Below are 16,140 nucleotides of genomic sequence, written 5' to 3'. Positions count from 1 at the left end.
AATTCACAGGTTATATCAGTTTTTTTAGTCATTTATTTGTTTGTTTGTTGTGTGCATGCTTTTGTGCCCAGGCATGCATGGGTGTGCACACACACTCTCAGAGAGAGAGAAGGAGAGAGAGAGAGAGGGAGCATGTGCACACCTGCATATGTGTGCATGAGTTTATGTGTACCATGTGACTGGAGGAGCCCTCATTGGCCAGAGGTGGACATCAGATCCCCTGAAACTAAAGTTACACGAAGTTGTGAGCTGCCTGACATGGGTGCTGGGAACCAAACGCAGGTCTTCTGCTGAGTCATGTTTTGTTGGCTTCAACTTACCAAGTAGTCTTGATTTCCCTTGGTAACTGGTTGATACTAACACAGATTTTTTTTTTTTGGTCCAGTTGTAATTACTAATAATTGTCATGCCACACGTTCTACATCATACAATAGCTATACCTCCATACATGCATGAATGTCAGTTTCAAGATGGTTGTAAAGGATTAATGAGGCTGTAAAGGAGTTCAGTGTGTTCTAAAGAGACCCAACAGGAGGCTAGCAGAGATGGGCAGACCGCAGACAGAGACTAGATGCAAAAGGAAGCCATGCAGGAATTGGATAACAAACCATGCTGGAGGCCCTGAAGTCAAACTTTGGGGTCAGAGTTGATCTCTCAGGGGAAGGCACAGCCTAGTAAAAACCACTATTTACCCCATAGGGAGTAGCTCAGGACAAGGCTCAGCCTGAACTCCACACTCAGTGTTCAAAGAGAAATTACCTAGACATAATGCCACCAGCTGAGATGCCGTCCTGGACATCAAGATGCCTCCGACAAGAAGGTGGGGGATGGTGAACAGTCAGAGATGCTCTAGGAGAACCCTGGCAGGTGTTAAAGGGTCTATGCAAGCTTTCATGTAGCTATATCAAGGGCTAGCAGGACCCTATCCCTCGCTGGCCACACACTCTGAGACCCTGTGTCTTTTAACTGGGCTTGGCATAAGCTGGCCAGTAGAGGAGGGCACCAAGAAGTCCCCAGGGAACAGGAGGTGTTCCTACTGAGCTGACATCCAGGCAGACTCAAGCCTAAAGTACTTCTGAACAGCACATGTGGGCTGTCCCTAGAGGGGCTAGACTCAGAGAGCAAAGCTTAGGCCACCTTCAAGCCTTAGAGAGCTCCCAATAGTTTCCCAAACAATGGGACCAGATCAATGTACAGAAGGGAAACACCTTTCTGCCCCCAGCTCCAGCCTGGACCATGCCCACCTTTGTGTCTGTAAAAGAGCAGCCATTTTTTCTGCCAGAGTAAGCCCTGTTCCCTGCATCAGGAGAGGGAGAAATGACCTAGGCCTCAACTCTCCAGCTCAGTCTGAGAAAGTGAACCACAAGGCTAAGGGTCCCTGCCCCTATCTTGGAGCCACAGATTTAGAGCAGGGCACCTTTCTCTAAGCCCCATGAAAGAGGAAGATGCTGGGTCCTTGCTCTTTACTGGGGAGTGGCATGTGAGGGAGTTAAATTTGGCTGTTCTGGAAGTGCCAAGTCTATCCACTCCCCAGCTACTGCAGGCTCCTTGTCTCAGTCAACTGCACCAGCTCCACCATCGTGACATCCAGATCAACTGCTACCTTTCCCCAGGCAGAGGATCTGGTGCCTGGACTCTCAGGAGACAAGTGGGCAGAGCCACTTGACCTCCCCAGAACTTGGGCTAATGTGCCAGTGCCTCCTGGGAGCTTGCAAAGTCTCCAGATGCCTCAGGCCACCTTAGCCTCCCAGAGATGAACAAGAACCCTGGGAATTTTCTGAGGTTAAGTTTGCCACCTAGCACAGAAGGAGCTGATTGAAATCTAGGTTTAATTATTGAGTGATAACCATATCTAGTGAGCAGCAAACTTGTGTGACCTTCTTGGTGATCTATGGAGCCCCGGCACTGGCAGAGGGAGGGCTCTGTCTGGGATCATCACCAGGCACCTCTCTGACCTCAGTTGGGGATTCAATGGGTTCCTGGTTCCATTAACCCACTGAAGTATTCGGATCCCTCATGTAAGGTTCTCTGGAATCTTTTGAAAGTATGTGCCCCTCCCCCTAGAACACACACAAAGAAGCAAGCATATCTATCCTTGGCAGCCCACAAAAAAAAAAAAAAAATCTATTCCAGATAGAGCCAACAGGACCAGATGTAGAGCAGAGAAATGGGACGATGCCAGGTTCCTGGTGTACAGCTGATCAACATTCCAAGTCTCTCCCAAGACCTGAGCCCCTAGCTTTCCAACCAGGTGCCCTGCCTACTACAAGAAACCAGCCTCCGGCTCTCTACACACACAGCTGCCTCCCACTCTGTTAAATTCTGCAGCTGTCTTCATCTCTGTCTTTTCTTCTGCTTTGGATGACATCGCTCTTTAATTTCCCAAGCCAAAAGCACAGCTAATGAGTATCAGGCTTCTTTTCTAATATGCTCTGAAAAGCAAGCAAAGCTCCAGAGGGGCCCAAGAGAAGAGGAAACTCACAGAACTGCTTGTCTGGGGCTTTGTATAGATCTATGCCCATCACTGGACAAAGGCTGAGGGGATTTTTATTAAGACTGGGCAATTATCTGAACAATAGAAAGCTCCATGCCTGTACTCCTGGCTCAACCAGGTAGATGACACTCAGGAGAGTAGCCATCGTGAAGACCCCTGACCATCTTCAACTTGGCTTGTTAACTAGTGACCTTGTCTGTCTGACTCCATTAGTCCGGTCTGGTGTTGCTAATGTGTCCATGTTGCAGGTATTGCTGGTTAGTCTTCTATAGACTGGGCTGGCCTCTAACTCACAGATATCTGCCTGCTTCTATCTCCCAAGTGCTGAAATTAAAGGCATGTGGCCACGCCCGGCCAAGGGTCTACTAATGTCATTAAACTAAGCTTTGTTCCCATGTTTACATGACCAGCTTGTACTTTACCATGGAGCTAACCCTAGCACACAGCCACCAAAATACAGCTACAGTCATTCTTGATTACTCATAGCCAACTCCTTGTCTACAGAGTTCTCAGGGATGGTCTCCTTCCTAACATAGGTGGCAGCATTTTAGAAGGCAACATTACTCACAGTCCAGTGTGTTACAATCGGCTGCATTAGAATCCAGGGGTGCCTCTCAAGCTCTGCTCAAGGGAAGGCGCTTCCGTAGAGCCAGCGGCACTGGCCAGAGCCCCATGCTTCCTATTATGTTCTTTATCTCATGCTCAGTACAAGCTTCTCCATCCCCAACATCACCACTTTAGCCCTAACATTGACTCAACCCTAACCTCTGTTTTTATTATGACTGTCGAACGGAGGCAGTCACTGAATCGTGTTCTGAATGTCGTATCCTGAAGTTCTGATCCCTGAGCCTCAGTGTAGCTGTGTTTGGAAACAGACCCTTTAAAGACATGGTTTAGGTCTTAATCCAATAAGAAGAGATCAGAATGAATGGACAGACACACGAGGAGATACACACGGAGGTAGGATGTGGGGAAGACATAAGAAAAAAGATCGCATCTACACAACCTGGCTAACACCTTTATCTTAGGCTCCCAAATCCAGAATTCAGAATAAAGCACTAGTCACTTAGGTTGCTCAATCCATGGCACACACAACAACAACCCAGAAGAACAATATGTTGCAGGTGGGTGCCCACCACAGATTCATCACAGGTGCCAGGGCAGAAGAGGACCCCTGCCCCACAGTTGCAGCCTCCCTTCCTAGGAGCGTCAGTACACCTGTGCTGCAGAACTGAAGGCAGCAGCCATGGCAGAGAGCAGGGTGGTCACAGACTCCATCTGAGCATTCAGGTGCAGCGCCTGACTCTGTAAGAATCATTCCTGGCTGCCCACCATCCTGCCTTCCCTGGAGAAGCCACAGCTGCTCACTAGCCTTCCAGTAAATTCCATTTCTACTCTGGTAAGCTGGGGACCATCCCTGCTGTGGGTAGCTAGGAGCCTGGCAGACAGACAAGGCACCATGATGGGGAATGGAGGGATGCCAGGCTGGTGATTTGGACTGGCTGAGTTAACAACAGACAAAACACAGCCAGCAGAGAAGAAAGAGCCTCAGACAGCCCACACTTCACATGGAACTAAAAAACAAAGCCTACGAAAGCCACTTGGATCACTTGGCATAAAGTGCCCCAGAAGGCACAGTCTTGGCGGGGGGTGGGGGGGGTTAGAGAAAGACACTAAAGAGACAGAGAAAGAATGGCTCAGAACTTTCCCCAACCTGTCTAAAGGATCTTGGTTTTGCTCTATGGTTATGCCCAGGCACCAGAGTCCTGGCTGAGTCCACCTGCAAGGGTTTAGGTCTGTATCAAGCGTTCCACCCTCAGGGAGTGTTAGCAAATAGGCCAGGTCCCAGCAGGCCAGCAGGTGGCAAGGCAGTTTTCCGGGTGCTCAGTCCTTCCTCCTTGGAGGAGCCTCACCAGAAGATTCTCCTCCCAGATAGCAATGGTTAGAAACATCCAGGAATACCCATTACCTTCCCTACCACTAGATGCCTCCCACTAACTGTGGACTCCAGCCAGGTCGTGGCATATTCAACCTGGAAGTGAAGTTATGCAGGAAAGACTCACAAGACGTAATTTTACATTAGCAAAATTCCAGTGAGTACATTTGGAAGTAGAAAAAGCTCCGTCTGAGGTTGAACGGGATGTTGTGCTTGCTGCTTTGGAGTCTCTCGGCGGAGGTTCTGTGTTCAAAAGGACAGCTCCAGCTGCTGGCTGGACAGTAAAGATCTGCTTCATTGATGGAAACCTAAAATTGACAGTGGTCACAAGCAGCTGAGAGCCTGAAAGGTTCAGCTGATGAGAAACCACTGAAACAGGGAACACCTGACCAAGGTCTACAGTTAGGGGCAAGGCCCAGCCACTCCCCCACTCCAGCAGACCAATTTATGGATTTGGCAAGAAGGACACACGAAAGAAACAAAGCGTACAAGTCTCTGGATCCTCTTGAAAGTCACCAGAAGCCCCAACCCCAACCCCACAAGTACACACAGCAGGAACTGTTACTGGGGTGTCTCCAACCAACTGAGCTGGGTGCTGGTCAGGCTGAGAGCTCAAAAGATACAGCTTTGAAGCTGGAGAGAAGGCTCAGTGGTTAGGAGCATTGAGTGTTCTTCCAGAGGTCCTGAGTTCAATTCCCAGCAACATGGTAGCTCACAACCATCTGTAATGGGATCCAATGCTCTCTTCTGGTGTGTCTGAAGACAGCTACAGTGTATTCATATATGTAAAATAAAAATAAGAAAAAACAAAGGATACAGCTTTCTTGAGTAGGTCTTGGGGGGACACACCTGCCCCTGAGTTACTTATGTTCCTGTAAGTAACCTCCCTAAACCCACCGATTCGCTCAGGTGCATTCGGGTGGAATCATTTCTGTGGTCTGTCAGCAGTGCTCTAGCTAAGATGATATTTCTTCGTATCTTTCCAAGAAAAAAAATCACATAACAAACCTGGCTGTGCTTGCTGTTAGCAGCCTTGCTTGGAGCCTGTTGCCATCTGTCAGAGAAATCAAGCAATGTGGACAAAAAGATGCCTACATCTCTTGGGGAGTTTGGGACAGACTCCAAGCCCTCACTGCTTGGATTTGTGCTTTCTGAATGCCCACAGCATCTGTGTGTAGGTGAAATGGTTGGGGGTGGAGAGGGTGACAGAATAGCGGCCTAATTCTGCTCTCTAACTCCTTTAGCTGTGTGCCATAATCTTGGGATGAATAAATACATCCACAATTTCCAGGATCCCTCACAAGTACTTTGGTCCTCCAGGTTAAGGGTTGACAGGACATGAACCCAATTACCTTGCATCCCCAAGGTCTCGACAGTCAGCACGATGGCCAGAAGCACAAACTCTCTGGGCTACTTCCCTAAAACTCACTACACTACCTGGCAACTGAGAAGCTTGAGGTGAGTGGGGTGTGGTGGTGCATGCCTTTAATCTAATCCCAGCACTCAGGAGGCAGGGGCAGCTGGGTCTCTACGAGTTCAAGGCCAGCCTAGTCTACATAGTGAGTTCCAAGAAAGTCAGGCCTATGTAGAGACCCATCTCACAAAACAAACAAAACAAAAAAAACAAAAACAAAAAAAACAGGGAGGGAAGGGAAGGAAGAAGAAAAGAAAGAAGGAAAAAAGGCAGGCAATCACAGAATGTCTGTCAGAAAGTCATGGTGATTTCAATGTGAACTCTCTGCTCTGTCATTGTTCCTGGGACATGCAGCTAGGCATCTGGAAACAGTTCTCTGTAGCTATAGTCACTTCAGTCTCCTCCTGTCAGCTCTGCATCCCACTTTAGACTTTAGACTGAAGGTCCTTGGCAGCTTCCTGTGGCCCTGCTCAACTGACCCACCTGAAGGATCTGAAAGAACTGTAGACGCCCAAGCTCCAGCCTCATGTTCCATGTAGAATGGGAACCCAGAATCTAGGAGCCACCACCACAGGGTGCACCAGCGCTTCCACTTGTAACGTCTCCAGTGTCCAATCCTCCTCATCCTTCTCTTTGTACCGGACTGCAATGGGCTGGCTAGTCTATGTCAGAGTGACACACAGGCTGGAGTTATCTGAAAGGGAGAAAACTCAATTGAGAAAATGCCCCCATAAGATCGGGTTGTAGACAACCCTGGAAGGTGTTTCCTTAATTAGTGCCTAATGAGGGAGGGCCCAGTCCATTGTGGGTATTTCTATCCCTTGGATACTCCTGAGTTCTATTTAAAAAAAAAAAAATTCAGGCTGAGCAAGGCAGGCCAAGCAAGCCAGTAAGCAGCACCCCTCCATGGCTTCTGCATCAGCTCCTGCCTCCAGGTTCCTGCCCTGTTTGAGTTCCTGTCCTGACTCCCTTCAGTGATGAACAGTGCTGTGGAAGTGTAAGCCAAATAAACCTTTTCCTTCCCAATTTGCTTTACGGTCATGATTTCATCCCAGCAATAGAAATCCTACCTAAGACAGGGTCTGTGGTGGTTTTGAATATGCTTGGCCTAGGGAGTGGCACTATTAGGAGGTGTGACCCTGTTAAAGTAGGGCTTTGTTGAAGGAAAGGTGTCACAGGTGGGCTTTGAGACTCTCCTAGCCACGTGGGAGCCAGTCTTCTCCTGTTTGCCTTTGGAACAAGATGTAGAACTCTCAGCTCCTCTAGAGCCATGCCTGCCTGGATGCTGCCATGCTTCCGACCATGATGATAATGGACTGGCCCTCTGAACCTATAAGCCAGCCCCAATTAAATGTTGTCCTTATAAGAGTTTCCTTGGTCATGTCTCCTTACAGCAATAGAAAAAACTAAGAGGGCCCAACCCTTTCATCATGCAACACTGCCCTCAAATACCACCTCTAAAGCTTATTCCGTGGGCAAGGGAGTGAGGTCAGGAAGTATATCCCTTGCTGGAGGCACAGTCCCCAGTGTGTAGTTACCACTGAAGTGCACCTGGATTGGGCATCTTGTTGAACCTGTTCCCCAGCTGTGAAGTTGAACCAAACTGAATGTGGCTTTAAGATGTCCCCAACACTCAAGTCTTTGGGTTGCATTAATTCAGAGCCTAACTGAACAGAGCCCAAGAACAGGCTTTTCGAAACAGGCAGGCAGCTGGGCTTTAGTGCATCATACCAGGGACACCACCCCAGGCCTTACCAGACAAGTCCAGGGCCCACTCCCATTGTAAGGACCACCCAGTTTTTAAATCATTATGTGTGCCTGTAGCTGCTAAATTTAACTTACCCAAGGGTTTTCCTTTTAGAGGTAGGTACATCCTGTTGCAAGGAATAATCATTCTTACAAAACAATTCACTTAAAAGAACATGGCTTGCAGGAGCATACAGAGCCCACCAGAAGCTGAGGCTGCTACCAGACAGGGATGGGCCCTGGCCTGGATAACTTACTGTTGTGCAGAGAAGAATCCAGCATTGTCTAGTTGGAATCCCAGGACATAAGGAAGGACAGGAAGCTATCAGTGACTACTGCTGCTCTGAGGAAGAAAGGGGGCAAGAGCCGGGGTCCACCTCCTAGTCCACACCCCCAAGGTCATCTTTGACCACAGCCTGTCTCCTTGTTTCTCCTCCTAAGATGTTGTACTGGCTGGTTTTGTGTGTCAACTTGACACAAACTGGAGTTATCACAGAGAAAGGAGCCTCCCTTGAGGAAATGCCTCCATGAGATCCAGCTGTAAGGCATTTTCTGTATTAGTTAGTGATCAAGGAGGGAGGGCCTATTGTGGGTGATGCCATTCCTGGGCTGGTAGTCCTGGGTTCTATAAGAAAGCAAGCTGAGCAAGCCAGGGGAAGCAAGCCAGTAAGTAACATCCCTCCATGGCTTCTGCATCAGCTCCTGCTCCCTGACCTGCTTGAGTTCCAGTCCTGACCTCCTTTGGTGATGAACAGCAGTGTAGAAGTGTAAGCTGAATAAACCCTTTCCTCCCCAACTTGATTCTTGGTCATGATGTTTCTGCAGCACTGGAAACCCTAAGACAGATGTACTTTAGTGATTTTTGAGCCTCAGTATACAGCAGCCAGGGTCTGAAAGGTAGACCTCTGGGTCCTCAGAGCTCCAACTGAAGCTGAGGCAGCTGACAGGGGAGTGGTGCATGCATCACAGGGGGTCTCTGCCCCAGCTGGGGACATCAGGGGTCAAGTTACATACCTCTCTGCCTTATTCTGGGCCCTAGTCTGGGGGTCCTGCATGCTGTCCTTACAACTCATTGAGGCTCCTTGGAAGCCCAAGGCTGCAAGGTGCCGGTCACCTCCTTGTACAGACACAGCCCTGACATACTCTGAGCCCTCTGTGAGATGGCCTTCATGATCTCAGGAGTCAATCTCCAGCCTGAGGCACGTCTTTCCTTCTCTCTCACTTCTCACAGAGGATCCCAAAGGAGGAACAGGGATAAGCCACCAAGATGATTCTCTTTCCCTAGTTCAGCAGGGCCTGCCCTCCCCAGGGTGATCAGAGTTGCCAACAGTAAGAGGCTTGGGTAGGAGGTGCTGGATCCCAATAGGAATCCTTAACTCCTTCTAGTGGGAATGTGGCCCACAGCACCTTACCTGAGATTTCATAATGACATCGGCAGGGTCCCTGTGAGATGTCGCACAGCTCTGCCTCCTGCCTACTGCAAGATGCGGACTCTGCCAAGAGGCCCTGTGTGCCTGCCGCTGGATGCTTGAGTGTCTCCAGTAGCTGTTGTCCCAATCCCTGTAGCCCACAGCCTCCCGCACATAAGGTACCCCCACCAGAGATCTATGTCCCAGCTCAGGGCCCTGTCCCCCTCCACAGATAATCTTGCCTTCCTGGGCCTGTGGGAAAGCCCACACCTTGCAGGCCTCCACTGTCCCTGTCTTGGGACAGGGATATATGCCTGGGAAGAAAATGCAGATCTGGGACTATAAGAGAAGACATCGGACAGCCCAGGAATGTGGTGCTTTCTGTGAGGTCACACAACATAACTTCAGCCTTCCTTTGAAGCAGGAAGCAGGTTCACTATTCACTTCCTTCTTGAGATGTGAAGAGCGTCTTTGTCCTCCCACTCCATTGTAGAACTCCCGGTGTAATTATTTTTAGAATCTGACCGTACTGGGGGAGGGAGATGGTTGCATGACCAGATGCCATAATTGACACAGAGTGCCCTTTGCCTCTATATTTTCCAAGGAGGATGCCAGTAGTGCACACAGGGGTGGGGGACAATAGAACTGGGCCTTGACTGGTCTTCTCAGAGAAGAAGGGGCTGAGCTCTCTGCTGGGAGACCCGTGGCAGAGCCCCCAGCTTCAGGGAGCCACGTGGAGGCCAGAAGACAGAGGACACAGGGTGAGGCCTCAGCAGCCTTTGCTGTCCCCTACAAGACCCACAGAAAGGAGAGTACCCAGGTTGATATGTGTGGCTGAAGGTGTTTAGGGACCAGAGAAGGGATACAGCTGGGAGGAAATGAACAATGAAGGGGCTTCTGAGACTGTGGTAGGCTTCCCTCATGGACTCAGGAAAGAAGAGGCGAACCCCGATCCACCCACCACGGCTGCTTCTGAGCGCAGGTTCTCAAGAAGAGACTAGTGCCTGTCTGACCCGGGAGAACCTATATATCACCTCTGAGGGAGTCATTTACCCACCTTATCCCAGGGGAAGAGGTTGTGTGTTCTGCTTCAAGAAAGGAATCCAGACGGAACAGGAAGTGGGTCAGCAGCAGAGAATAGGGGGATGATGAACAAGAAAGCTAATGTAATTATACCCTGGGGTATAATCTGCCCCAAAGGCCTAATCTCCAGACACCAGATGCAAACCCCAAATTCTGTATCTATCAATTGTTGCAGTTTCAATGTGCCAATCTCCCAAATGTCCCCCTTGTTCTCTCAGTAGTATCCTTGGGGGATAGAACAGCCCTCAATCTGACACTATCGTGTTCCCAGAGGTCAAGATAGGATCACATAAACCCTCAAGTATAGTAGCCTGCAGCCCTCAGTACTGCCCCTGCCTGCCCAGCCTCACCAATCACCTCATTAGCCACCTCACCAGAGGGGACATGAGTAGCCAGGAATTCCATGTCCACAGTCAGCACTGAAATCTGAGCCCAAGCCTGCTGCTTCCAAAAAGACTAAAGTGGGGAGGGGCTCAGAGTCCAATAGTATCCTCGGAGCCTAAGAAGGCATGCAGTCAAAGCAAGGCCAGAACCCACAGGCAGAAGGGTCTGCAGACTGGAAGCCAGGTGACTGACTGTTTTCAGGGGTACTCATTTAGAGAGGAAATCTCAGCTAGAAGGGAGACTCCACCCAGGAGCAGAAGCCCAGGACCCAGGCTTCAAGATGACTCTGGGCACCTCAGAGCCACTAGACTGAAATCTTGGCCTCTCGGCAGACATATCCTTACTCTGGAGGAGCTATAGGTTCCCTTGGGCCCGCTCAAGAGGCCATGTAGTACAAGGTGGGGGTGGGGGGAGGGAGGGGATGGGGATCCATGCACACTAAACAAAGTGATTCCCACCCATACTCAGATCAGAGTTGAAGGGAGTAAGTCTCTGCTATCAAGGTATCAGGTAGGCAACCTTATCTCCACCAAGAGTCATCAACCTTGGCTTAGTTGGACCAGATTCCAGCAAGCTTTTCCTGTAGGGCTGGGAACAGTATGTGCTGAGTCTGGGAGGGGTGTGTGCAGCACTGGGGACAATGTGCACCTCCACTGAAGCCAGGGTGGCCACACCACTGCCTCTTACATTTCCTAAACATTGCCTGCCCTCACTCTTCTGAAATGCTCACAAGCTCAGGCCTGGGTGCATGTGGCCCTGGCAGAGGAAGAGCTGGGCTCACAGGAAGACTATTTGACAGCCTAGGCCTGTGGGAGGAAGGTATAGTAGCGAGCCTCCTTCTCCTTACAGGGTCCTGGATACCCAGGTCCTCACGAGGTCAGAGGCTCCCCCAGGAGAAGCAGGTGGCAGCTAGAAGTAAGCACGTGGCCTGCAGCTGACAGGGCCAGAAGAAAGACCAAAAGAGATGACCCTAACTTGGGAAGAAACCATGGCTATGAGGACTTAGGAATGGGTGTGCAGGACAACAGGAGGCTGGGCAAGTTCCCAAATGCTAGGAAGGAAGACAGTTCAAGAGGAGTCAAGGAAGCTCTGCATGCTCATGGCTAAGGCACCGGACACATATCTTCCAATTAGCCCAGAAGGGACCACCCATGCCATGCACCGTCATTGGCATTTGTGAGTCCTGGCCCTTGATGGTCACTTCACCCTAAGTGAAAGACAAGGTTAGACAATTTGAGGAACATGGAACTGGGACTCAAATATTTGTTCCAAGTTACCCCTAGGAGACTGGCAATTTCTCCCACTCCCTATTGATAATCCAGGAAAGTGTGGCTTAGGCAAGTTAAGGAGCTGGCCAAAGCCACAAGACAGGTAGAGTTCTCAGGACTTGCCAGTAACTCTGACTCCTATCCTGAACCCAGAGCTTCTTCTCTCCATCCTTCAGGTGAGGGAACGTGACTCTCCAGTACTTATCTCATCCATCTGCAAACTGTCCTGGAGCTTAGGGGTCTGCTATACCCTGGGAGAGACCCAGGAGTCCAAGGGCTCACACAGCGTACACTGGGGGAAACAGTGACTGGGGCTTTGCCAGGCAGAAGCCAGTCCCAGAAGGCTCTCTGCCTCTAAGTCAACACCTACCTAGGTGCAGAGGCCCAGGGAGGAGGGGATCTACATTCTGTAGGCTTATCAAGGGCAGGAGTACCCCAGAGTGGTTAGTGGTTGCAATATCAGGAGACAGACATCCTGAAAAGTGTGAACAGTAGGGAGACCTCTGGGGAGGTAACTCATAAAAGAGACTGAAGGAGAAGGAGGTTACACAGGGAGCAGCCTGTCTAGGGAAGAAGAGGCCAGAGCAGTAGGAGCCTGGGCAAGGAAGATCACAGACAGGAGGTGAGGAAAATGGTTCTTGGAGCTGCAGCTGGCAGACCATGCTTTTTTTCTAAATACTCTGGAGAATATCTCCACTCGCATGGAAGGTACCTGGCCTGTGACCCTCAAATAGAATCCTGAGCCCTTGTGGTTGTGAAGCCAGGGTCCCCAGAGGTTTGAGATGGGTGCTGATCCAGCCAAGAACCAGGCCTACATCAAGCATGACAGTGCCAAGGCCTGGAGGGGTAAAGAGCCAAGACAGGAACAGGTGGCTCCGGAGGCCACCACTCACCTTTTGTAGTCCCCACCAGCTCAGGAACAGCTCAGGTGAACAGGACACTGTAATAACTAACTTCCCCTTCCTCTCTATCCCCGGAGGTTCTGGAGGGAAGTGATGCTCCTGGCCTGGTGCCTGTAGCTGGAGACCAATGTGAGGCTCATTGTTTGAGATTAGAGCTGGTGGGGGCCACAGGAAGCCCCCAGTAATGTCCTATGTCCTACTTACTGCAGACTCAGAACTCTGAGTGGGGACTGAGCCAGTAGACAGAAGAGCCTGAGCCAGGATGAAGGCTCTCGGGGCTGTCCTCCTGATCTTGCTACTAAGTGGACAGCCAGGTACGGGTCACCTCAAGAAGGGATGGGCCAGTCCTTACCCATGAGTACCTCCAGGAACCCCTTATCCTAGGGACAAGGAACATGCCTGAGGAGTAGGATGGAAGGCGGGGCTCTTCTCTTCTGCGCGCTGCAGGCTTGGCTGCTTCAGCACTGCAGGGTTGAGGGGAGTGGAATTCTGTCTCCTTCTATAAAATGGAAAGGGTATGAGGAAGAGAGCATGTTAGTTAGGGTCAGGACTTAGTGCTCAACCCTGAGTCCCCTCTGCATCTAAGTGGCCAAGGCTTACTGATGTCCCTGCATCACCAGGGATCAACAGGACACAAGAAGATGATGATGCGGACCCGGAGCCAGAGAGTTATGGCTACGATGATGACGATGAAGAAGAGGAAGAGGAGGAGACCAACATGATCCCTGGAAGCAGGGACAGAGGTACCCCACCCCAGCTGAGGGCCCAGCTTCCTGCTCTACACAGAGCATTCTCGTAACGCTTACCTCCCATCCCTGAGGATAAAGCAGAACAAGCTGCTAGCATCCAAGCCAGGAGCCCCGCATGCCCACACACTGGCTCTCCCCTCAGGCTGCAACCTTGTCCACCCTGAGCCAACACCCAGGACTGCCCCTCTCAACCCTACCCCAACCCCCATGACCCTTAGCCCTGGACCTCACCTTACCTAAACCCCATGCTCTGTCTTTCCTCTTAATAGCTCCAGGCACAGGCCCCTCTGGGAGGGCTACTGGGTAATTGGTGGTAGGGACCAGGCTTGGGCATGGCCCTGGAGTCCCACTCTTAACCTGAGCTGCCCTGCTACTCACAGAGCCTCTACAGTGCTACTTCTGCCAAGTGCTTCACAGCGGGGAGAGCTGCAACCAGACACAGAGCTGCTCCGGCAGCAAGCCCTCCTGCATCACAGTCATCTCCCATGGCGAAATTGGTGAGCACCTCAGGGAGGTACACCCAGGGCGGGGGACGGAGAAAGAGCCCACACCAACACCCATGCTCCACCCTTACCACCTGTTTTCCACACCCCCTAGACAAAGGTTACCTGACTACCTACTCCATGTGGTGTACCGATACCTGCCAGCCCATCAGCAAAACAGTGGAAAGAACCCAGATGACCCAGACCTGTTGCCAGTCCACATTGTGCAATATTCCACCCTGGCAGAACCCCCAAGTCCAGAACCCTCTGGGTGGCCGGGCAGACAGCCCCCTGGAGGGTGGGACCAGACATCCTCAAGGTGGCCGTCCCCAGGTTGTCAAGGTTGTTCATCCTCAGAGTGACGGGGCTAACTTGCCTAAGGGTGGCAAGGCTAACAAGCCTCAGGGAAGCGGGGCAGGATGCCCTCTAGGCTGTACCAAATTTGGTAATACAATCTTCCTGCTCAGCTTCATCACGAGTCTGTGGGCATCAGGGGTCTGAAGACCTGTCCTCCTCCAACCAGGACACCCTGGCCTCTCCTCCCTGACAACCAGCTTCAGAGAATAAACTTGAATGTTTTTTGCTGTCTAGCCAGTTGCAGCTCCTTCAGCGATTCTCTGCCCTCATTTTCACCCTCAGGCCTCCTTCCCTTCTCTCCTCAGCCTGTGGGCAGCAGCGTAGGTAACATTTCAGCCTCAGATTCAGTTGTCTATTGCCTGTGCTCTGGGGATGTTCAGCCTATAGGGGCCCCATCTGCTCAGCAACGCAGAGAAAATAGCAAGCCTGGAAGGCTCATTCTCATCCTGAATTTGCCAGCATGAAATTCTTCCCCAGAGCCACCATCTAGAGAAAAATCAGCCCTTTCATATGTGTGAGGTGCAGGGTGAGCATCCAGAGACCTGGAGGGAAGGGCTGTTGGAAGGAAACCAAGAATATTGCAGGGCTGAGGTACAGTGACTGCAGCTAAGGCAAAGAGGGAGGCAGAAAGGGTAAGGAAAGCCTGGCTGCTTAGTAGGGGATTCTCCAGCTATGCCCTGGCACAGAAATCCATCCTCTTCTGGGTTTTAGAATCCCTCTTCTAGCATAGGCCACTAGGAGGATGCTGGGAACCTGAGATAAACAGCAGGTCTGGGAAATGTCAAAAAGCCCCAAGGTCTCCTTAGGCAGAGAAATAGATGGCACACACATCCCTGCCTGGGTGGGTGGGTACCTTCTCTGGTGAGGAGAGGCCCCTAACAGGTAGCCTCTCCTTAAGTCAGCAGGGAACCTGGCTTCTTGGCAGGTTGGCCAATCCTTCACTGGGTATGTCTCATATTGACTGAGCTCTTGGCTTCTTTGACAGCACCAAGCTAGACTTCTACCAGCACTTGGTGCCACAGCAGATCTCTGGGATAGAAAAAGAAGAACATGTCTGGGCCACTACTCCACTGCTAACTTGGATGGAATTCAGATTCCCCACTTGTGCAACACGGAGCGGGCTTAAGGGACTCCTGGGTCCCCAGTACCTTAATGTTGCAAGAACTAGAAGTCTAGGGTCCTTTTCTAAAAGCCAAGTTTGTTTGTTGGCATGCAGTAAGAAACCCCCTAGTATATCTTATCTCTGCTTTTCCTGTTAATAAAGTATCAGTGCTAAGCTAGTCTGTACAAGGACAGAGCCCTTGGGTGGAGGAGGCACCTCTTCCTCTGTCCCCTTTCTCCTTCCTGATGATTGGAATTCAGCAGCCCTATCTACCACAAGGAAGCATCATGAGGATAGCAAGGGAACATGGGAGAAGGTTCTAGAACATCAATAAATAAGACATTGCACCGTGTACCTCAGGAAGCCCTTTTTGATTTTTCTGTTGCTCACGTTTTCACGCGTGTTTGCACACATGGGCTTACACACATGCTTCGTTACACACACAGACACAGCTCCAAGCGGTTCACAGCTGGGAAGTCAGATCGCCTGAGTTAAAATCTTCAATCCATCCTACAACTCCAAGACCTCCGGGACCCCCATGCAGCTCATCACCTCTGTGACAAGGGACTCCACTGTGGACACACTAAAGTGTCCCAAGCCTGAGTATTCATAAGACACTTAGGACTCATGCACCATCCGACCCACTGGGGTGTGTGTTTATTGTAAATGCCCCACCTGTGCTAGCTTCAGTCTCTCCAGACTAAAAGAACCCTCAGTAACCACCCCCGACTTACAAACACTAGACACATTGTTTCAGCCTGAAGTCACTGCTTTAGGGCCTCTCCGGCCTCACTATCCTGTTCCAGGGTCTCTG

General features: G+C 50.7%; 1 protein-coding gene across 2 annotated transcripts; it reads left to right on the top strand.

Annotated features, from left to right (window-relative positions):
* The first annotated feature begins 12,813 nt into the window (after positions 1–12,813).
* On the top strand, positions 12,814–15,689 carry Gpihbp1 (glycosylphosphatidylinositol anchored high density lipoprotein binding protein 1). 2 transcript variants are annotated; one of them, XM_028783441.1, is made up of 4 exons: positions 12,814–12,950; positions 13,257–13,379; positions 13,766–13,882; positions 14,335–15,689. In XM_028783441.1, exons 1-4 carry the CDS (start codon positions 12,899–12,901, stop codon positions 14,412–14,414), a joined length of 372 nt encoding a protein of 123 aa, XP_028639274.1. In that variant the 5' UTR covers positions 12,814–12,898; the 3' UTR covers positions 14,415–15,689. The 2 variants fall into 2 exon arrangements, with proteins under 2 accessions (XP_028639274.1, XP_028639273.1); XM_028783440.1 differs by having other exon boundaries at positions 13,983–14,457.
* The last annotated feature ends 451 nt before the right edge of the window (positions 15,690–16,140 follow it).

The sequence above is a fragment of the Grammomys surdaster genome, unplaced genomic scaffold (assembly GCF_004785775.1).
Source record: "Grammomys surdaster isolate TR1022 unplaced genomic scaffold, NIH_TR_1.0 1129, whole genome shotgun sequence".
Classification (NCBI taxonomy): domain Eukaryota; kingdom Metazoa; phylum Chordata; class Mammalia; order Rodentia; family Muridae; genus Grammomys; species Grammomys surdaster.
Note: the sequence above shows the minus strand (reverse complement) of the source record. Positions and strands in the feature narration are given on the sequence as shown.